The sequence below is a fragment of the Aulostomus chinensis genome, chromosome 9 (genome assembly GCF_037954235.1).
Source record: "Aulostomus chinensis isolate RoL2024-O1b breed Wild chromosome 9, RoL_Achi_v1.0, whole genome shotgun sequence".
Lineage (NCBI taxonomy): Eukaryota > Metazoa > Chordata > Actinopteri > Syngnathiformes > Aulostomidae > Aulostomus > Aulostomus chinensis.
This window is the reverse complement of record NC_141328.1, coordinates 5,651,222-5,674,125: the sequence shown is the minus strand read 5'-3', so window position 1 is coordinate 5,674,125 and position 22,904 is coordinate 5,651,222. Positions and strand designations below refer to the sequence as shown.

The 22,904-nt window shown below is 41.3% G+C and overlaps 3 protein-coding genes across 3 annotated transcripts; all 3 read left to right on the top strand.

Annotated features, from left to right (window-relative positions):
* Window positions 1-1,848: 1,848 nt before the first annotated feature.
* LOC147255538 (uncharacterized) lies at window positions 1,849-4,750 on the top strand. Its single transcript, XM_086213319.1, has 5 exons — window positions 1,849-2,108; window positions 2,265-2,411; window positions 2,520-2,733; window positions 3,224-3,396; window positions 4,377-4,750. Exons 1-5 carry the CDS (start codon window positions 2,028-2,030, stop codon window positions 4,425-4,427), a joined length of 666 nt encoding a protein of 221 aa, XP_086069445.1. The 5' UTR covers window positions 1,849-2,027; the 3' UTR covers window positions 4,428-4,750.
* A 1,171-nt stretch (window positions 4,751-5,921) lies between these two features.
* Window positions 5,922-15,962, top strand: slc13a3 (solute carrier family 13 member 3). The gene is made up of 13 exons (XM_086213318.1): window positions 5,922-6,600; window positions 7,323-7,588; window positions 7,732-7,910; window positions 8,550-8,616; window positions 9,547-9,726; window positions 9,802-9,927; window positions 10,092-10,184; window positions 10,278-10,382; window positions 10,469-10,566; window positions 11,707-11,819; window positions 12,087-12,248; window positions 13,073-13,210; window positions 14,359-15,962. The coding sequence occupies exons 1-13, from the start codon at window positions 6,493-6,495 to the stop codon at window positions 14,539-14,541; spliced, it is 1,818 nt and encodes a 605-aa protein (XP_086069444.1). The 5' UTR covers window positions 5,922-6,492; the 3' UTR covers window positions 14,542-15,962.
* A 274-nt stretch (window positions 15,963-16,236) lies between these two features.
* On the top strand, window positions 16,237-21,296 carry ocstamp (osteoclast stimulatory transmembrane protein). The gene is made up of 3 exons (XM_086213320.1): window positions 16,237-16,311; window positions 18,836-19,844; window positions 19,940-21,296. The coding sequence occupies exons 1-3, from the start codon at window positions 16,274-16,276 to the stop codon at window positions 20,279-20,281; spliced, it is 1,389 nt and encodes a 462-aa protein (XP_086069446.1). The 5' UTR covers window positions 16,237-16,273; the 3' UTR covers window positions 20,282-21,296.
* Window positions 21,297-22,904: the final 1,608 nt, after the last annotated feature.

Genomic DNA, 22,904 nt, shown 5'->3' with positions numbered 1-22,904 from the left:
TTTTACTGCTGTGGGGCAGCAGCACGATGCTCTTTTGGGTTGTCCATCCATTCCATTCTTGTGTGAACACGATATCTCAGGAATGCCTTGAAGGAAGTTCTTCAAGAAAAAAAAATACACGGTGGTCAAACATTAAGGTTGCTTTGCACAAAAAACTGGGAAGACAAAAAAAAAAAAAAAACAGTCCTGGTGCAAAATGGGGAAAAGGTAAAAAACTGCAAACTGCAACAGTTTGTCATCCTCTTTGTAGCGGATTGATCCAGATGTGCTCCGACAATCTACAGTTCAACAAGTCCGACGAGGAAGTTCGACTGATGACTTCCCTCACTGTCTTCCCTGCAAAGCACCTGCATGCCCTCAGCTCATGCTGGTCAGTCACCTTGAAATTGCTCACACATGTGCCTAAGCTAGTTCACCACAATGACTTTACACCTTAGACTTGCTCGGGTTCGGTCCTTTTAACAGTTTGTGGACTCGTGTAATTGAGATGGGTGTAGAAATAAAAGATGTTCGGGTGCCAGTCGTAACGTGGCGCACATGGAGAGGCAAGCGGCATGTGCTGACGGGTGGCAGCGGTTAGCCGATTAGCTCATGGAGTTGACAGACAATATTCTGGGTTTCCACTCTTCCACTTTATTGCAGAGAAACTCACATTGACCATACAAAGCTAGGTACTTCATTCATTAGTCATACATGAGTACTTGAACATCAACTAAACTGCGCCAACTCTACTAAAGAGAGTTCACTATTGTAGCATACAGCTTGTAGCTTAGCTGAGTGCACAGTAGCATGTAGCTGTGTGCGAGGTCTCAAGTACATTCACACAAAAAAGGAGGTGATGCCGCCTTGTGGAGCTATGTAATATTGCAGTAATATAACAGTATATTCTGAGAGCTGCTTGCCCTCATGCTTAGCTTTCTGAATCACCTGAGCAGAGACTGAAGTTGAAGGGACTGTCAGTGAGACATGTTTGAGGATTATTTTGAGTCTGCCCTTTTTTAAAAAAACAAACAAAAAACCTTAATGTTTGATTCAATCATTTAAATAACATCAAAAAAAATTTGTAAGTGCCAGGATGGCAACAAATAAACACAACACAAGGAGAGCAATAAAAGCACATACAGTTCTTGTAGTCAGTCAACCTGAAGTTTAAAAAAATGACGTGCTATTTGCTGTGTTAAATGGGTCTGCACCAAAATTTAATATAGCCATGCTTGATCCATGCTGCATCCTTCCACCATCGCTGGTGAAACTGTTTACGAACCTGACCCTGCAAGACTCATCATCTCCAGAGCGATTAAGCATCATTCAGCTCTTCGTGTGGGTTTTTACAGCGCCCACCTCCACGCTTTCAATTTTTCATTTGCATGACTTTGCATGTCCTGTTGCAACACCCCTGGAGAGGTGTTATTTCATTTTAATGACCCTTTTCGAGGCTGTAATTTGGGGTGCTGTGTAACTGGGCTGTAGGTGTTCCTGACATTTTACATTTTTTATTGTTGTTTTTTTTTGTAGGTGTATCTAATAATTTAGTTGCCTCTTTCTGCTATTTCTCAGTGGCCAAAAGAAGTTGTTGCAAGTTTAAGGACTCTTTCTTAGCATTCTAATTTTCCCAAAAATTAGGTACAACAACCCCCCCCCCCCCCCCACACACACACACACCTATTCATTCTTTTATTGATATGTAAAAATGCAGCGTGATGGATCTATGATCACGGCGCTGTTACTTTTTTATTTGTTTATTTATTTATTGCATTTTACATGAAGATATTCTTTTTTTGTAGTTTTTCTGTACTTGTGGTGAAAAGTGCTTCTTCTTGTGGTCCAATAGAGATACAAACTGAACTGCTTGCTGCCAGGAGTTACCAGAAGAGATGTACCGTTATCACCACTTTAACTCAACACTGATGCACTATTGTGAGGTGCCACATGATGGCATGTTTGCCGAGACGTCCAGGACCCTGTATATTTATAACCCCTGCTTACTTGACCCTTTAACAGGAAACAGTGGTTACATTGCATAAGAAATGACAAAAACTAAAACCTACTTTCACAGCCCACCAGAGCAACAAAGTGATGAGATGACACAGAAGGTATTTTCCGTTAAGGTGAGTTGACTTTGACTTTTTAAAAATACATTCAAAATCAAGCTTACGACAGAATATTAATATATTTACAAATGCTTTCATCCACTAAATAAACCAAAGTTGGTCACGTACTGATGCCTTGTACTTTCATAAAACATTTTTTGTCTGATATGTCAGCTGCTGCTGCTTCTGCTGCTGCTGCTGGTGTATTATGCCACCCAGACTCAGGCAGAAGTTCAGGCAAACTGTGGAGAAGATGTGAGTCTGGAGTGTCCAGGTGTTGACGTTACCAGCATGACTTTCCTCTCAGTGACATGGTACAAGGTCAGTTGTCTTCACCCACCTCAGCCGTCTTTTTCACTTCACCTGGACTGTCTGAGACTTTCACCCCAGTTGATGTGAAGATAAATATGACAATGGCTTATCTTTAAGGTCAACAACAAAGGAAAAAAAGGCATTGTCAGGAAATATAAAAAGGAAAGTGTAGCAAGGCTCTTTGGCTTCCCTCGTCCGGCCCAGTTTGGAGAGAAACTGAATCTGTTTCTGCCCAATGTGTCACCTGAAGATTCAGGCACCTACCAATGTGCCATCAGTGCACCTGTAGGGGGTCAAAATCTCTATCCCAGCGTCAACCTGTCAGTTCCCGGTAAGTCTTTAATTTCTTTCCACCTCCCTCGTTGTTTTTCTACCCGTCTGTCTTTGTCTCTCTTGTCGCTCTATTTCATCCTCATTCAGTCTTTGGCACATAAGCAGCCCAAAATGTCTCCCAATAAGACAAATTAAAAAAAAAAAATCTGCTTGATGATGTTAACTTCATGTAAAGTAAATGAACAAATAAATACGTAACAAATGTGGACTCTGCATCGGTCTGTCATGGTGAAGAGGGAGCTAAGCCGAAAGGCAGAGCTCTCAATTCACCCGTCGGTCTACGTTCCCCTCACCTACAGTTATGAACTTTGGGTAAAGACTGGGATTGATCTGATGAGATTGGGGGTACAAATGAGGGTGTCTGACCCTGGATGAGCAGAAGAAAATGGATGGATGGAATAAGGTGATAACTGCAATATATTTCTTTTCCTGATGGCTTCAGCTTCAGCTTCAGCTTCAGCTTCAGCTTGTCTTTCATCTCCATGCAGTGTGTGTGACTCAGGCTGCTGAGACAATCAGGATGTCGACAACAAAAAATCTGTGGAACACAACGGCTGACCAACAGTGCAAAAAACTCGAGGAGCTGCCAGTTACATGGAGCATCGTAGGCTACCTGGCTGTGGGCGGCAGCAAGATTGTTTTATCTCTCATCAGCATTTGGGTAAAGAAACTTCATTTGTCACAGTAGTGCACAGATTTTTTTATGGAATAGGAATTATCAGTCAATATATTGATAGAGTGAAAAAAGTGCTTCACAAATAATTCACTTGGTACGGTTAGCAAATCTACTGCAGGATTCTGAAAACTCGCCTTGTGACGATTTGCAAGAATCAAGACATGAAAAGTTTTTATGTCCCCAGAAGAAAAAAACAAAAGGTTTCCACAATCGTCAGAAGTCTCATTTGTTTATAAAATTTTAAGGCATCCAGCATATGACACTTAAAACCCAGAGCCTCGTCTGGTCCTCAGGGAAGTTTCTCTGGATTTCAAAGGCACATAATGATAAAAATAATGTAGATAGAGTCTAAAATAGAACCACCGGGGAACTTTGAGAGACAGATGCGGATTGAACAACCAGGTTTGCTGTATGAGACCTGTCTGAGAGTCAGTGCCAAGCCTCGGTGTCTGTATTTGCCTTCGACCGATTTGAGAAAGCCAGGCCAAAAGAGAACTTGAAAGTAATCGTTAAAAAAAAATAAAAAAAATAAAAAATTAGAGGGACACAAAAAAATGTATTTCCATTCTGAAGTGGAATTAAAGAAGGTAGAGATTCTTGGTGGTGAAGTGAACACCAACCTCAGACCAGAAGTCGAAGCGGCTGCTCGCTCTCTCAAATGGCAAAATCCACCCCCCCCCCCCCCCCAAAAAATCACTCCTTTGCTCAGGCTGACATGACAACTGTGCTTCATTATATCACCACATATCATCACATATTATCACATATTATCACATATTATCACATATTTGCTTTACTCTCAATCAGTTTGTTTTCAATAACATCCAGAAAAAACTAAATTGACCCCCTGACAGGCTTAAAAAGGTTTAAAACTACTAAACTACCTGAATTTAATTTGTCACTCAATTTTTTATGCTAGTATTGTCCTGATTTTTGTTCTTCTGTCTCCTCTTGTGATCTTTCAGGTAATTCATAAACTTAGACTCAGATCTTCCAGACCGCACAGGAAGAGGTGAGAGGTGACGTTAGGGAGATCATGTGAATAGAAAGACAAAGCTTTCAAATCACACTGAAAGAATTTAGGTTTTTTTTTTTTCCCAAGTATTTTTTTTTTTTTTGCATGCTGCTGCATACTTAAAATAAAAGAGAACTGGGAAAGAACTTGTCATAAGTGAACAGGATATGAACAGATATGAGAGGAAGTGCTGCCTCTACTTGAACAACACGCAGCCTAGAAGAGCTGAATTATTCTGAATGCTGTGTGATAAATGGTTATGTTGCACTCTGTAGACAAACTTTGAAATTGTGATGATTCAGTAATAAAATGGAATGCATTCTACAGCGCTGATGTTACTTATCATTTACTCAGCTTGTATTAAGGATGAACACTCAAAGCTCAACTTCTGGCTCTGAACTCACCACACAGTTTCAAGTTCCTGTCTCGTTCAGGTGTTAAAGTGCCTCTCTGAAAGTACTGACAGACCTTCACAAAGCAGCTGGAGTCTCAGGCTCAGTTGACTTAAATGCCTGATTTCCTCTCCAGGTGAAATCTTGTGTCTTGTCTTGGAGGTGAAGCTGCAGCTCACCGTCAACATTCTACCCTTCCGACTTTCTCTGTAGGGGATGTAAAGAAATCCAGCAGCTTTAAGAGACTAGTTTGTGGACACCATGAGAACAATCGTGCAGTCTTCACAGAGGAGTGGACCTGGACTGCTGAGTCCTCCTCTGGATTCACGGTCAGACGAATGCAGGAAAGGCATTGCACGGATCAGAGCCGTCTGTAAATATTAATCTGAGATCTCACTGAGAGGAGCTCAGCAGGCAGCAGCTGGAAGACAATGAGCACAGATCACCACCTACTGGCAAATCCTCAGACAACAGCACCGTGGCAGGGAAAATCAAACAGCTGAAGTAATATTTATTCTACGGAATATATCTAATATAAAATAGAAAAAATGATGTGGATGCGAAGCCTGGAGTGGACTGAGGGGGATAACTGCACAATAGCGGCAATTAATCTGCTTTCATGGGCTTTTTAATTATGCAATAACAATGTTGCAAAGTAGTTTTACTCAAGGACGATGCTCGAGTGCGCTGTCGAGGTATTTGTACTTTGCTTGAATATTTTCATTTTATTTTCGGGACTTTTTACTTTTACTCCACGGCATACATCTGATCCTATCAGTTAGTTTGAAAAAAATATTTTAAATAAAATTTATGGCAAAAACCTGTTGAAAATTATTTACTTTCAAATTCGAACGCCGCCAATAAGAGGACATTATCATCTGAAACACGTCATACCCCTCCGCAAAGCAGCTGGAATTTGCTTTAATTCATGTGCTTACGGGGAGTAGTGCATACATTTGGGAAATTTAACAAATAAATAAAATATACTTCAGGCTTTGATGATACGATATTGAACAATCAAAGCCAGGTGCTACGTGTCTCCATACCAAGAATAAGACGCTCCTGATAGCCTTTCCATGTATCAGGAGATCACCTAACATGCACAAGTCAAACCTTTCTCCCTCCAGCCTATCCCACCTGACACTGGGCGAGAGGCGGGGTTCCCCCTGGACGGGTCGCCAGTGCGTCGCAGGGCCATCAGGAGCAATTAGGGGTTCAGTATCTTGCTCAATGATACTTCGAAATGGTCACCGGGGGAAGTGAGGATGGAACCTGCGACCCTCGGTTGCTGAACGGTCACTCTGCCTCTGAGCCACGCCGCCCCGGTCAAAGGGCACAATCCTGTCTCAAGTCTCAAGGCTCATAACTAAAAGCTGTGGTGTGTGTTTTTGTTGGCACAAGGGTTAAGCTTCCCTATCATGACGCAGGAGGGGCTTTTCCCACCCCCTCCTGCTGCCTCCAAAGATGCACCATTCTTGTCTCCGTGGGAGAGGCCAGTGGGGAAACCTGACTATCCTGCTTAACTATTTGACACCCCTCTATGAGTTTAACCTGTAGCAAAGCTTCTAGTTAATCTTCCCCGCAAGTGCCAGAGGCTTCAAAGTGCTGCCTCCCGGCTTCCTCTCAGCCAGTGTGGAACCATTTCCCTTGAACGCAGCCAATTTCCCGCTGGAGATGAAACTTTCAGTTGTGTCCAAGAAGCTGTGGTGCGTCCACAAACAGCTGGTCCTCCTGCTCACTCCGCTGGTTTTTCTGCCTTTACTTTTTACTCTACCAGAAAAGGTGAGTGATTTAGCCGAATATGATTCCGCATATGTGTCTTGTAGCTTTTTTCTTTTTTTTTCCATGACTGATGTGTCATTTGAATTCGTCACACTGAGGACAAACTCCGTGAAAGGGAATGACAAGAGCAGAGGGAAGAGTTTCATGTTCTTACAATCAAATTCTCAGTTTCATCAACCCTGATTTTCCTGCTTTCATTCAGAAAAGGAACAGAATTAGTGTTTGATTATTTAAGTGACACAAGTAATGTCCTTTGTTGTTTTACATTGAGTCATTTGACAGAGAAACTTGAAGGATTAACTCTTACAGTCCGAAGAAGGAAGATTAAAATGATTAAAATCACCAAACCAAGAAAAAAAAAAGCTGGGAGATGAATTAAAAGGAATCTTAAAAACATGTGACATGGTCATATAAACAGTGTATACAATGTAAAGTGTTCTCTAGATCATGCTTTCAAATCTCTGATGTATTCGTTTTTGAGTTGGTTTTGTTATGACCAACTTCTGTGCAAGGGGGTGGCATGGCTCGGATCAGCTAGGATAGGCTCCAGCCCCCCCAGGAACCCTTGATGGATAAGCAGTATAGAAAATGGATGAATTTTATACACAGACATGCAGTGCTAGACTGTCTTTTTGTTTGCTTTCACTTTCACTTTTACTAGCTTTGTCTAAAGTGAAAGCTCAGTCGACAGCCTAAATCACAGCCTGCTTCCTATGTTTCAGGAAGGAAAATGTCTCTATGTGGTGGTGCTGATGGCGATGTTCTGGTGCACGGAGGCCCTCCCTCTGGCTGTCACTGCCATGATTCCAGTTTGCCTCTTTCCAATACTTGGAATTCTTCCATCCAAACAAGTCTGCCCTCAGTACTTTTTGGAAACCAACTTTCTTTTCCTAAGTGGCCTTGTGATGGCGTCGTCCATTGAGGAATGGGGCCTTCATCGCAGGATAGCTTTGAAGGTCCTCACCATTGTTGGAGTAAAACCAGCCTGGTGAGAAAATATCCAGATAATTAACATCCCTGGATTCATTTCTTTTAGTGTTGTTGAAATTTTGGGGCCGAGAGATAAAACAGAAACCGTTGAGGAGGGAGAACAAACACCCTGTGGTTTATGTTTCTGAATTATTTTGCCAGGCTCATATTGGGGATGATGATGACCTCCTCCTTCCTGTCAATGTGGCTCAGCAACACGGCCACTACAGCCATGATGCTCCCTATTGCTAACGCCATCCTGGAGAGTCTTTTTGGAGACCTGGAGACCCTGAAAAAGAAGTCCAAGTCTATAGAGACTTGTGAGAGTGACATCATTAACGGTACATTGAGAGGTTTACAGACTGATCAAGCAGGCAGATTAACAGCCTTCTCAGCTCATTCTTTTGGCTTCACGCCTTCCTCCTGTGACTTCTCCCTGCAGTCGTTAGAGTTAACATCGTTTTCCGTTGTACTGCAGGAGAACTCTGACAAAGAAACTCAAAAATGTTGGCATCAATTTTAGGAAACATTGTGAGGCATGTAGCAGCTACAGGTTTATGTCCCTCAGCTGGCCAGTTATTCAACTCCAAAGAAATGATGTGCTCCCTATCTGCTGGATGTGTAAATTATCTGTTATTAATATAATGATAATGAAAAAGATATTGTGCTTTTAAATTGAGCTAACTGTAGAACGTTGGTCCACCTCACCCTCATACTTGAACAGCAAAGTGAAGATGGCTGTTTTATTGTTTTGACCTCCCCTGTTTGAGCCTTTAATATGTAATCTAAAATGAGAACTTTGTACAGCTTTTCCAATACACTGAGTCCTTGGACAGTTAGTCAATATTCAAGTAGTAATTGATTAATAATCCTGGATTGAACAAAAGTCATGTATTAATTCTGTAAAAGGCACATTCTAAGGTTATTGTTCCTTATAGAGTTATGGTTTCCTTTGAAATTGTCATAAATTCTACTTTCAGGTCAGTCAACAAAGCTGCATTCACTGCCATCAGTGCCATCGGAAAAACAGATATTGTCAATAGATGGGTAAGGAGCTGTCTCTGCGTACTCTGTGTACACCTGTGCTTTATCTGTTAATCAGTCATCTTCAGAGCAGCCTTGTTCCTGTTGTCTCCTCCCTAATAATCTCCTTGCCTCCCCCTCACGTGCATTTACTTTCGTTGACCTAGTTTGACTTTGATGTGCATGCACGGGTTGATCCGTCGGTTTAGGTCACCATTTAGTTCCTGTTCACCTCATTTGTGGCGTCATTGATCGTGAAGAAACCTGTAGCACGTAAAGCAAAAAATGTATTTTGAAAAACTCAACAGCAATGAATATTTCCAGCAATCGTGGCGCAAAATAATTAACCAAAATGGTAAGTGTGAGCAGTTTTGGTTTAGGAACTATTTTCTTTTCCCCACCATTGAAAGTGCATAACAAAGTTTGTTGATGGTCTTGAGTACCTGGACTGGTAGACATTGCAAAAGAGTTCCGGGGCCTTTGAGCCCCACAAGACAAATTGAATTCCTTTCCATTGTGTTTTAGAGAAAGCAGACACACCCCTGTGTCAAATGCTAAATATCCCTTATCTTATTCTGGGGAGAGCTGTGTCTTTAATTACTGCTCACACCAAATTCAACTGCAAGTTTTATTTTTACACTCATATTTACATGTAAAACTCTTACTCCAAGTAATTGCATCTACACACTTCTTATGTTAATATTTTTTGGCATGTTTCGATAGTGCCTCCTGACTGAGCCAGGCTATTGTTTCCATTCCTGTCTCCAGTGTTTGTGCTAAGCTAAGCTAACGTCTTCGGGTTCAGCTCCATATTCAACAAAGATATTGATCTTTTTTGTAGCTGTTTTTCTGGTCAATACAACCCCATGTGGAACTCTGGTAAACTCTGTTCCAGTTCCTTTATTAATCTGCCACTCTCACTCGATCATGATAAGTCTCTTTAAACTTCAAAAGGATGGATGGGATGGAGATGAGTGACATGAGGACAGAAGAGGAGATCCGATCTGAGGCGGAATATCAGCTCAAAGTGTGGAAAGGTTTCTTGATCTGTATTCCTTATGCAGCAAGTATCGGAGGGACTGCTACGCTGACCGGTACGGCACCCAACCTCATCCTGATCGGACAGCTGAAAAGGTAACATTTTATTGACTTGTCTTGTGCAAGTGAATTTTAAAAACATCACATTTGACGTCGTCCTTTGTCTCACAGTTATTTTCCAGACTGTGACCTCATCAATTTTGGCTCTTGGTTTGCTTTTGCTCTCCCACTCATGCTTCTCTTCCTGTTTCTCGGATGGATATGGATCGCATTCCTCTACGGGGGATTGAATACACGGTAATTAGGTGTCAAAAATTAGGGAATTACACAATAAATTGCTATTAGAATAGAATTCTTCAGCACCACTCAATCATTGTATATGGAAACATTACATTGTGTGGTGCCATTTTTTTTTTCCTATTTTCTTAAAATATCTGTGTTTCCAAACAATACTTTTGTAGATTGTGCTTCAGGAAAGACGACCACAGAAGCCAGGCGGAGGACAGAGCCAGGGCTGTCATACAGGAAGATTACAGGAAACTAGGGTCGATAAAGTGAGGACTCGTGTATGTCGTCAGAACTCACGAAGAGTGATTTAGTGGGTTTTTATAACAGGTGCTTTTACTTACGTTTATGCTTTATCTCAGTTTTGCAGAGGGAGCAATCTCTTTCTTTTTTGTACTGTTTGCTGTTCTCCTGTTCACAAGGGATCCTAAATTTTTCACCGGCTGGAGCGTGGCTTTTAAAAAGGGGTAAGAAAGTTGCTCTTGATTAAAACATGACATAGGTGCCTTTAAATGACAATAGATCTAACCCAATGTCTCCCCTCCCCTTGCAGGTACGTCTCAGATGCGGTCACTGGGGTGATCATTGTGTCTATCTTGTTTTTCTTCCCCTCAAAGAAACCTTCTCTTAGCTGGTGGTTTGACCCTCAAGGTCAGTGAGCTGATGAAGGATTAATGTCAAAGCTAGTGTATTTTTGGTGTCAAAGAATGTGTGCCGTGCAAATTTCTGTAAAAGTCAGAATTCGATAAATCGGCCAGAAATTGATATTGGTAGTATTAATGAAAGACACTGTGTTTGTAGCACCAATATTGCAAAACACTGAAAATAACCTGAGGAATGTTAATAATGTAGATTACAGAGTCTGAGTGAATTTCCCGTCTGGATGTGAGACTATGAGTTCTCTGTTTCTGTGATTATAGACTAATCTCTCGAAGCCATGTTGCCACATTTGTGTGTCTGTGTGTGTGTGTGTGTGTGTGTGTGTGTGTGTGTGTGTGTGTGCGTGTGTGAGCACGTGTGTGCACGCGCGCACACACATGTCTTTCTATGCCTGTGTGAACCATTCTTGGACAGAACACCAACACTGTGTGGATATTTTGACTTATAAGTACATTGTGGCCAGTCCCCACAATTTTAAAGGGTTAAAGGGGCTGCTCTAGTGTGTGTGTGTGCGTGTGTGTGTGTGTGTGTGTGTGTGTGTGTGTGTGTGTGTGTGTGCGCTGTCACGACTGTATGCACATGTTTTGTGTGTGTCAGAGAAACACGTGTATGAGATTGTGTATATTATGTTCAGCTGGTCAAATAAACCACTGGATGCAGCCAAAAACAAGCAAATAATGGGGCTCATTTGTTCCTTTCAATGTGGGTGATATTTTGACTTTTCCATCTTGGTGCTCATCATGTTTAATTGAAACTAAACTGAATTAGCTCTTGATTTAATACTTCTTGGCCTTTAAACTGTACCAATTGTGAAAGTATGAAGATTGTTTTTCTAATGAAACGCAGTGTTGAATACCATAAAAAAAATGAGAACAAACTATATTCATCTGTGTCTGCAGTCACTAGTTATGTTTTTGAAACATGCTACCAAAGGATGTGATTAATAATAAGACACATTTGCCTAGAGGAACACAATAGAGGCGTGTATGGGTTGGCACATTTTACCAGGTGATGATGTTAGCTATGTTATCGTTTTTATTTTTGCTGCTAGTTACCCTCTTGGAAATCAGAGCTTCTGTTCAATCCCTGTTACAATACGAAGTTAAAAACTTGATTCAATTGTTCCCTCAGCTGCAAATACGCCGTATGTCCCTCTTTTATCATGGAAGAAAGCCCAGGAATCTGTGCCATGGAATATCATTCTGTTGCTTGGAGGTGGATTCGCTATGGCTAAAGCATGTGAGGTACATATTCTATATGAAAAATGTCCATGCTAATTACAGTTCTACCTCATTTTTCATACCCCTCTGCAAGATGACATCAGGATATGAGAGTTTACATATGCAGTGTCCTTACTTTTCCTGCAGCCAAACCGATAGCTGAATCTTTACATTTCTAGTCATATACAGGCTAGTTCTTCTCTCCCCTGTTTGGGTCCGTGCTCTGCTTTTGCTTTATTATGTTGTGAATTGATCTTTGACCCTTAACCTCAATCTTGTGGCGTTTGGCAGGAATCTGGACTTGCCTCCTGGATCGGAGGCCACCTCCAGCCTTTGGCCCAAGTCCCTCCTGCTGCAGCTGTGATGCTGATCACAGCCTTCCTGGCCTGTTTCACTGAATTTGCCAGCAACACTGCAACAATCATCATATTCTTACCCGTCATTGCAGAACTGGTAAGATTTGTTTCTCGAACTCAGACCCGCATCTGTCGTTACATTACATGATTACATAACATGAAAGCCTCACATCAGAATATTACCAGATGAAGCACTGGAAACCACTGACCTGCCGAGGGCACGAGGGTTGTCACTGACCTCCATTTTGTTTCAAAAAAGCTTAGTGGGCTTGTTAAACTCTTGCAACAGATGCTGTTGACTCTGTAGCCTGTTGGACATTAACTGCTGTTGTCACTAATCATTGTCTGGGGCTTTTGTACTTTGCAGAGGTTACCTGCGCTGCACAGTAACTCCTCAACTAATCATGGAACTGTTGTTACAGCTTGTAAACGTGTAACATACTTACTCATTCACCTTTACAGCAGAAGTCGTGCTGTTTTTAGGAGAATCTCTCTTTAGTTGCAAGTGAGGTCATGACACATTTCTGACATCACCATCCCTGCATTCAGCAGAGCTCCTTACGTGTCATCGCTTGAGTGTAATTACATCAGTGTCATCAAGCTACTTTCACTTGGGTGTTCAAGATTCACAGAAATTTGCAGTTTTGAATTATCTTTTCAGATAAGTCAGAAACACGTCTACAGCGGTTGGAAGTTGTTTGCATGTGAACGTGTGGATCGTTTCAGTTGCGGCGGAACGTAACATAGTTCGTATTTTTGAATAAAGTTAGATTTTAACTAGAATAAGCATGTTATCACTTGAAACAATGACTGACTTTAACATTTAACCTTACAGTAATACCCCAGTAAAGCTGTATCATTTGTTTCAGCTATGGAATATGTACAATTGCCCTGACATTGTCCTCATGTTTGTCTTTGCAGGCGATTCATGTCTCAGTGAACCCGCTGTACTTCATGATCCCTGCAACAATAGGATGTTCGTACGCGTTCATGCTGCCAGTGTCTACACCACCCAACTCCATCGCCTTTGCATCCGGGCATCTCATGGTGAAAGACATGGTAAGAACACGGAGATCTCACAGAAAATATCTGAAATGACCACCACCTGTCTGGGTGGCGTGTAATGTGGGAAATTCCCATTCATTCGTGGAAATAATGTTGCCGTGGCGCTCACGTGACATCTTCAGTCCTGCGTCACACAATCACCTAACCAACAATGTGGTTTTGTTCCTCACCATAACCGCATCTTAACTGCGTTGGCTCTAGAGGGGGAAAACACCTCTTGTGATTCTAAACTGATTCTTAAAGTTTATGATTAAATAACTTCTATTTAAGTTTGATTGGTTGTGGACTTTGCCTATTTAAGACTGACAAAAGCTAACTTATAAAGGTCTAGAAATTAAAAGTTGCAAATAAATTTCATATATTTTATATAGAGAGTGTGCAGGAGCCCTTTTTTGAAACATTTCTTAAGGCTACAATCAGTGTAAAATGGTGGTCCAAAAAGGTTAATTTGTAGCCTAACTTTTATTGTTGACTACAATGTGATAAACAGAGTACATTCAAAATGTTTTTGTACCTTGACATGTTTGATCTGTCAAACTTCCTGCAGTCTTTCTTAAGTGGTCATTTGATTTGGCTGGTGAATGACATTTTACACAATCTCTTATTTCTATATCTTTGAAAATGCAAACAAATCAATAGAAATATTTCATCAGTAAATGACAAAATTGTAGGCATAAGCAGTAGCGACACAAATTCTCACTGTCAGAGGCCTGTGCAATAGCTGAAAATACTCGAATATCCACAGATAAAAAAACTATTGACCTCTAACAATAAAAGCATTATATTTCTGCAATGTGCAAGGATTGTTTGGCATTTGGTTGATGCATTGCAAGGTGACACAACATAAAACACTTATTTTCCAACAGTGAATTTTAAGAAGCTAATTGTTGGTGCGTAACAATAAATATCAGGTAGACATCCCCCTGGAGTGCTGCGCTGTTGGACTCTATGTGTCTACCTGGACATGATCCTAACAGACTCCGACTGTGTTCCACTGGCGTTGTGTCAGTGATGCCGATGCTGAGACACCGCCACGTAAGCTAGTGGTCATTTTCATCATGATTTTGTGTATTTATGTTTCACTTGACATTAAAACCCACATGAAGAGTAGTTTAATGACTCTCCTCATGTTGTCTCCCCAGGTGAAAACTGGTTTTGTCATGAACATCCTCGGCGTCCTCTCGGTCTCTCTTGCCATGAACACGTGGGGCGTCTCCATGTTTGACTTGAACTCGTACCCAGAATGGGCTCGCCCCATCAACAAGTCTGCCGTGTTTACTGACGTGCATTTCTCATCTGTCCAGTCCACGAACGCCACTCTCTGATCTTGGAGGGATCACAGAGGATAAAGATTTAACTCTAAAGAGGGACGAAAGTCTTTCAGTGGACATGAAAATGTCAGAGCGCTGTGGGAGCTCCAGCTGTTATCTGTTATGATGAATTTAAGGCAGCGACAAGATGCAGTGAACTTTGCTGTGAATGCTCCAAGATTTAAGAACAGGAAGTTAAGCACAACTTTTTGCTCTCTTTCTTTAAAAAAAAAAAAAAAATTGAGCAAGAGAGACACCTAATTTGCAACAGCTTGAGCTCTGAGAAGTATTTTATGTATAAATACTTGGAAGCTGCTGTCAGACTGCTCCATGTGCTGCTTGTGTTGTTGATTCTATGACCTCTGCTGGAAGACTGAAAGAGACCTCTGTCGATACTCTTAATTAGCTGAAATCACCCAGAGATCACGTTACCTGTTTGTGGCACATTTAGTTAACAAAGCAACACATAAAAATTAAATCTTTCAATATTTTGTTCTTAATCCTGACAAATTGAGATGTAAGTTTTATTTTAAAAAAATTAAAAAAAGAAGATTTTCATTTCTTAGAACTGCCGACTGTTACACATCAAGTAAATGGTTTAAGTCTGTGTGATGACAATATAGTTGTGTAGTTTTAATATTCGCCCAGGCTGACACATCGCTGGTGTGGTGCAGAGAGAGAGGAGATGTTCCTGTCTTTAACCCTGCCGAATCATGACTTGATAGAAACCCACCACCAAAAGTAATCTTCATGTTCTGATTAGCTGTTAGGCTTATCAACAGGTTGTCGCAACTCATCCAGACTGACTGAGGATGTGGTTTCAAATTCTTTACAGTGTTTTGTTTTGTTTTTTGCTGGTTTAACTGTTTTGAGTCACACGGCTGACAACAATGGTTAACTTGTGCAAGACTGCTGTGGTTACTCAGTGTTTGTGAGGTCAGTTCAAAAGGTCCCGAAGTGTCCAAACGCAAAACTATAAACGGAGAACCAAAAGTCACAGTTTAGGACAGAAGGTATCCAGCACAAATACACTTTCAAAACGTTTTGAACCAAAGCTGATTTGTATTTCTCTTCAGGAAGCATTGGAAAAGACAGATGGAAAGTATTTATTTCTGTTATTACTCAAATCAAAGCAGAAGCTGAAGCTCATGAAAAATTTTTTTTTCTCATGTGACACAAAAGATGTGTTTTTTCTATGATCATCATTCATTTATACTTTTAGTTTGTTGAGAAATATTCCTCGAGGCTGTAACATTTACCGATTTCTCATTCTGACAACAAATCTGAGGCTTTACTCTTTGGTTACTTGTGCAATCATTTATTTTTTTTGTACAGATTCAGAATTTATGATTGATCGCGTGTTTGTCTGAGGAAAATGAAGCTGATTGTGTGAGAAAAGTAATGCTGTTAAATTAAAATAAACTAATTGTGATTCACAGTGAGTTTATTGAGTGAAACGAATTCTCATAATGACAAATTCTCAGAAGTTCTGAGTTGTGTCAGACTGTGTGGGAGTGTGTGGGAGTGTGTGTGTGTGTGTGTGCGCGTGTGTGTGTGTGTGTGTGTGTGTGTGTGTGTGTGTGTGTGTGTGTGTGTGTGTGTGTGTGTGTGTGTGTGAGTGATGCTTGTGTCATGTATGGTTGAAAAGAGCTGTCTTTTTCCACGTGAATATTGTCAGTGACTTCTCAGGCCACTTCCCTTTTTGCCATCTTCACAAGACTTCCCACTCCCGTTCGTTGTCATCATAATGAGAAAGATGTTTGAGTGTGTTATAACTCCTATCAGGTAAGAACTGTAATTATCTTAAGTGTTCTTAAGTGTTCTGCATTCTAATTAACCCCTAAGGCTTCGGTGGCTCACGAAAAGGACAGTACATAATGAAATGTTTCTAACTGAGGTAATAAGAAAATAACTTTACTTGTGACTTTTTGTGATGAGTGTGTTAAGTAGACAAGCCGTTTGTTCAGATGGGATGGGATTTGCTGTGTGTGAGACAATGCCAAACCACATGTGGGCGCAATGATAGTTAAACAACCAGGGGAGAAGCTGCACAACATTAATTATATACTCACTAACGAAGACCACAACAATAGGTTGGTTTGGATGGTAGTTTTATTTAGATTGGCGAAGGTTATGGAAAAGATAGGTTGAGGGTCACGCGTGGTGAGAATGTCTTTGGCATCCCGTAGTGTTCCCTCAATGAGAGGGGGAACAGTTGAAGATGAAGGTGTAGTCCATGACATGCATGTCTTTGATGGAGGGAGGAAACCAGCGCAGCTCTCTAAGAGCTGAGAAGGGTTGAGTGCTCTTATGTAGGTCTGCTCAGGTCATTAGGGTGATGAGGCACAGCTGATTACATTAATGAGGCTGGAGTTGTTGGATGAGGGACGGAAGGTGGCATCATCTTGTTTCTGAACTTAAGTTGACATAATTTCTTTGTTGGCGGCACGGTGGTGCAGTGGTCAGCACTGTCGCTTCACAGCAAGTGGGTCCCGGCTCGATCTTTCTGTGTGGAGTCTCCATGTTCTCCCCGTGCCTGTGTGGGTTCTCTCTGGTACTCCAGCTTCCTCCCACAGTCCAAAGACATCAAGAGAGGACGAGGCTGATTGATACTCTAAATTGACCGTAGGCGTGAATGTGAGTGTGAATGGTTGTCTGTCTCTATGTGTTGGCCCTGTGATGGACTGGTGACCTGTCCAGGGTGAAACCTACCTCTCATCTGAAAACTGCTGGGATAGGCTCCACCCCCAACCCCCCACGACCCTTAACAGGAATAAGTGGAAGAAAATGGATGGACAGAATTTCTTTGTTCTCCGTGCAGCAAAAAAATTCACTTGAACTCACAAATGATCCCGTTTACATTTCTGACAAACCAACAGAAAATGTGATATTCAGTTTCCTGTAAGCGCAGTCTTTACGCTGAGCTCACGTCGTCTTCAAAGCAGCATAAAAGAAGGAACGCTTCAACATTTTGGATTTACAAAGAACCTTTTTTTTTTTTAAAAGCAGATGAAAGGCACTTGAGGCACCCCCCCCCCCCCAAAAAAAAAATCACAAATTGCGGAAGCACCTATCTGACAAGTTCAGGGATTCTCAACCAGAAGGTTTTGCTGCATACAAAAGGCGGAAAAGATGCTGTGGTCCGCTCCTTGTGAGGAACAACTGAAAAAATATGCAGGTTTACAGGGCAAAAAAATTGGCCCTGATTGGAAAATTTGATGAGAAGAACCTGCCATCATGTTTTTCTGTCAAATATCAACATGGAGACAGGAGATGATTAGCTTAGCTTAGCATGAAGAGTGGGAACAGCTAGCCTGAGTGTTCAAAGGTTAAAAACCTCCCTTCTGTCAGTCCCTTGAAACATCACAATGTACAGCCGATGTTCTCAGATCTATGTAACAAAAGCTGAGACTATTTAATGTTTTTATAGCTGATTACAAAGTGCCTCTGTAACTTAACTAGGACATTACTTTTATGTAAATTTTGACTGGGACAAAACAACTTTAAAAGTAGAAGAAAGCTCCCGCACACTCAGCAAAAGATAGGCATTAAAGCAATGTACTTAAGTTTCGTTGAGTACAAGCAACCGCTGAGCAAGACGGGTTTTTTTTTTTTTTTTTTTTTTTAGTAACTTTCTTGAATTGAAAACAAGAGGCGTAAAGTTACAGGTTCATGGTTGTTTGATATCTCTACGCCTCTGTATTGACTGACGGGTGTCTTTGGAAGCCACACACCACAGCACAATGTTTAATTTTATGCTCTACACGGCACTGTAATTTACATAATTTCACAGTGTAGGATCTCGTGACCTCTATTGATGAAAATCAAACCAACTGTCGCCTTCACCCCTCCCAGTGTGCAGAGGAGGACACGGTGGCCTGCAGTTATCAACAATCACTCTCGTCAATCACGTTCGTGTTTGTAACCAAAAGAAGATATCAAGGTTACTTCTGATGGACATATTAACTCTTTTAAACCCACAAGTCGTAATAGATTCATCAGTTGGGAGACTTTTCTTAGCAATGGTAACAACTGCCCCCTGCTGGCCATACGGAAGAATGCAGATTTAAGACATTGCCCCACTCGTGACACTTTTCAGACCCTGGGGTTGTGTGTACCTCTCCACCTGAAGCTGAGCTAAACGGTCTGTTTTCCCCTTGTTTCCAGAGTGTATGCTAAGCTAAACTAGCCGGCTGCTGGCTTCATTATCAATACTGATCGTATATTAAGTAAATTCAATTTAATGCGTAACAAAAAAAAAGTAGATTCATTAATGTCTTTGCTGAGGTTGTATTTTTTTTCTCCTCAGGACCAGGACTGGATCCTGCAGGAAAGCAGTAAAGTCCACCCTGTCCTATCTGTGGCGGGTTTACTCCGCACCTGCACCTGCTGGCAGGGACATCCTAGCCTTGCTTATCCTCTGCTTCACTCTGGCTGTCATTACTGGTGGTCTGCTTTACCACTGGCTCTCCAAAACACTAAAGTACAACCATGACACATCTATTCAGACCGCCTGCATCTACGGTGTGGCCACGTTCCTGGTCTCATTCTTGTGTCACCCTCTGCGCTGTGTGCTGACTATGACTCTGCCGACGGTGTGCACCAAAAAGGGACGCAAACTCGTCATCTCAGCCTCGGTCATGATCTTAGTGCTGAACGTCATCCCTAACATTACAGTGAACATCGGGTCAGTCGTGCGCATCCTCAAGTGCACCGCTGAGGGTTTTTCAAAGATGTTATTAAACTCATCTGAACCCTTAAACGAAGCAAAGCGAGACCTCGTTGAAGAAACCATCAAAGTGAGGAAGGAACACTTGAGCATTGTCACTAACCTAAGGAAGTTAGATCATTTCACCCATGTGGATGTGTCAGAGGTCCAAAATAGGTTCACCAAGATTATTGGGCAGATAGAAATCAACTTTTCACATGCCAGGAATCTAATAACTGAAGGCAAACTGCTATCAAACCGAATTCTTGCTGCTATTTTTGTTGCTTTACTGATCTTTGAATCCGCACGCTACCTGAAATCCTACCTGACATCACTCCAGTTTGATAATAAAAACATCACCAAAGAGCTGCAGCTGAAAGCATCGGGCACCAAAAGTCAGGCTGAAAATAAAACTTATGCCACAAGATGTAAAATAACCAGTGAGGAATGTACCTCCTGTTTCATATCACTGGTTGTGGTGACTTTATATTTCTTTGCCATAACTTTAATTGTAGCCTTAGATCATGTTGTGTATCACATCGTTGAGATGATTTTGCCGTGGCTTCTGGACTTTCCGCCAACGTCTGCCAGCATCATGGTCAATTATAAGGCAAGTGCAGTTTTGTTTTTTTTGTTTTCTAACATTATTTGCCTCCTCACTTTTAGGGTGTTCATATATTTGTTGTGTTTTAAATCTCGTGATAGGTTCAGTGGTTCTCTCCTGCATCTTGTATTATCCCACAATCCTGCATCACGAGGGAGCTGATGAATTTCCACAAGGAGTACCGGTGGAACTTCAGCCCCGGGCCGTCGCTCTGTGACGCTACAGCTTCGGCTCCAAACCTTGGAGTGGCTCTCCTTCTGGGATGTCTGTGGCTGATGAGCTACTCGCTGGTGTTCATTGAGGTGTATGCGACGCGACTGCGCAGGGAAATCTCAGCATCCTTTTTCAAAAAGCATGAAGAGAAGAGAATGGCTTACTTGATCAAGAAAATACAAACCAAGCAAGCTAAAACAGAGGAGGCTGTTGTGGTTGCATGTAGATGAACGTCACCCTTCGGCCATGTTGATTCTACACCATATAATTTCAGCTCGCCAGGTGCTCAACTCCTGCTACTTAATAATGTTGCCGGACTGAAAGTGGGAGGAAGCACATTATACCAGACGAAAGACGAAGGATGTTTGTGGAAGGAGCTAGCAAGAGAAAAACCCTCATTATTGCATATCTGCATCTCTGATAATCATCATGTTGTACTTGTCTGGTTAATCTGTAAAAGAGAAAGTATCATTCCTGTTCCTGCATATTTGACAGTTGGCAGTCGAGAGAGTGAACAGGGACCCGGATCGAGGGGGTACGACATGCCGGGTCCATGCTGACCAGAGTTTTGCGGAGACTCGCCGAGACGGAACATTCACAGCAGATATGAGAAATTAAATTAAATATTATTCCTCGGCATAACACTGATAAGAACATTCTAAAAGGTTATAAGATACCCAGGAAAATAATCACTGCAGGCTCAGAGAGCTGGTAACTTGACTGGGGGTTCTTGTTGTTCAGGTTTGTGATACATGGTTGCTGTTTCCGTTCCAGAATAGCGCATGTGAAGCATCCTGTTTTTCAGTCACTGTTGCGAAGCCTTTGGCCTGCAAGTGCGTCTCCAAGCAACAGCCTCCTCCAAGAATCTCAACCTGTAAAAGGTTGTGGTTTTAGAAACACTGATGTCACCTTCTCAGAACGGCTCTTTTTTTCTTTTTCCACACAGAGCACAAATGTCACAGGTTTTTTTTTTTTTTTGTTATAGATTTCTGCATTGTTTGTTAGGTCAGACTTCCTCTTTTACTTTCAAGAAAAGCCACCTTCCAGTGTGTTAAAATAAACAAAACTTTGCAAGCGAGCAGATGTGCGTGCGGTCGCTTTGACAGTCCTGCACTCTCTTCTCAATCACACTGCTGTTCTTCTGGAAACTACGAAACTAATTCAGTCCCACTCTTCCCACAACTTTTGCTCCAAGTGACACCAAAATTGTTCAACTGCTACATCTCACATTCTCACCAAAGAAACATTCAATGAAAATGAAAAAGAAAAGACATGGAATTCTTTTTTTTTTGTGGGGGGGGGGGGGGGGAGTTCCCAAGATTCATATTAAAAACGGAATTTATTTTAACAGAATTGTGTCATCATGGAAAATATTAGACTTAAAGAAAATAGGCTAATTTTATTGCATCGGTTTGTCATTTATGGAACCATCAAACAAATGCCTGTGTGTGTAATTTTAATGTAATCAAAAATAAATTTGTATTGATAATTGAATCTTCCATTTTCTAGTTAGAAATCAAGTCCTGAGAAGCATTTTTTGTTTCCTTGCATGGCAGGTGTAGCAGTACAAGCTTATGAGCGCGATGCGAAACAAACCAATGCCTTGTCAATCATCGTGATGTGTGGATATGAAAAACATGATGAGAAATGCCATTTTTAATTCACGTTAGTGTTTCATGATTCTCTATAAACTGGTCATACCCCTAACCACCACTAGATGCCACTGTGGCACCTTGGACCGCTAAAGACATACAGGCCCTGAAATGATCTATTAATAAATTGTATTATTTAATTTTTTTTATTTATTTATTTATTTTTTTTAGAATTATCACATTGGGCCAGTTAGCTTTAACACATTGCACACATCCAATAATTGACCAGCCTATTTTAATGTTTAACAACAACAACAAAAAACAGAATCACCTTCTTTCTCTCTCTTATTGCATTTCATCAGTAAGCTCCTGCTTTAAATTCCCATGAGCCTTTGAGAGATTATTTTAAGACCTCAGCTCTGAGTAATAATAGAATACCCCTTTCTCATCTATTTTTAAGCCTGACTTTTTGTCCGCTTCATGGTTGTCTAAAAATTGAGCTCTCTGAGTAAAGTTTTTTTTTTTCTTACAGTATGTTCTCTCATAGTGTGATTTCTCGGTTCTCCGTATTCGAACGCCCCACGTGTGACTTCCCTGTAACAACCTCTGCACGTACCCTCTGAAGAAAGCATTTATTTTTATACAACTTTCTCAACCAACCTGATTTATTACATTGCAATAGAAAATAAATCAAGGTCATGATATTTTTGCAGGTCAAGTGAAGGACAGACTTTCAATCAGAAAATCACCGGGATAAATGGGTTTTGCAGGATTTTTTTCTACTTCTGTTCATTAGAGAAAGCCATGATGGACTGAACGCTGTGTGGCAGGAAACGATTCTGCAGTAACAACGCAAACATCTTGTGTTATTCATCAGCATTTCATGCCAACAGTCGGTCCACAGATGGATTCAAGGGTCTTTCTGTTACTGAAGGTTGCATTCTCAGCTTTCTTTCAGTCTCACTGGAAGAGGTGATGTCAAGTATTTTCACTCAATTACTGCACTTAAGGTTAAGGTATTTGTATGGAGTATTTGTATTTTAGGGGACTTTGAGCATGTACTCCACTGCAATTCAAAGGAGTCGTTGCGCTTTGTGCCTCCCTGCATTTGTCTGAGCTCATCAGTTACTTTGATGAAAAAGATTTTGCGCTGGGTGAAACTTGAGAGCCTGCCGACTTGTAGAAGATACAATCTGAGCAGCACATTTTGTACACTTCAGTCTAACCTGTAGAGGTCAATGGGTCTATTATTGAATGCTCT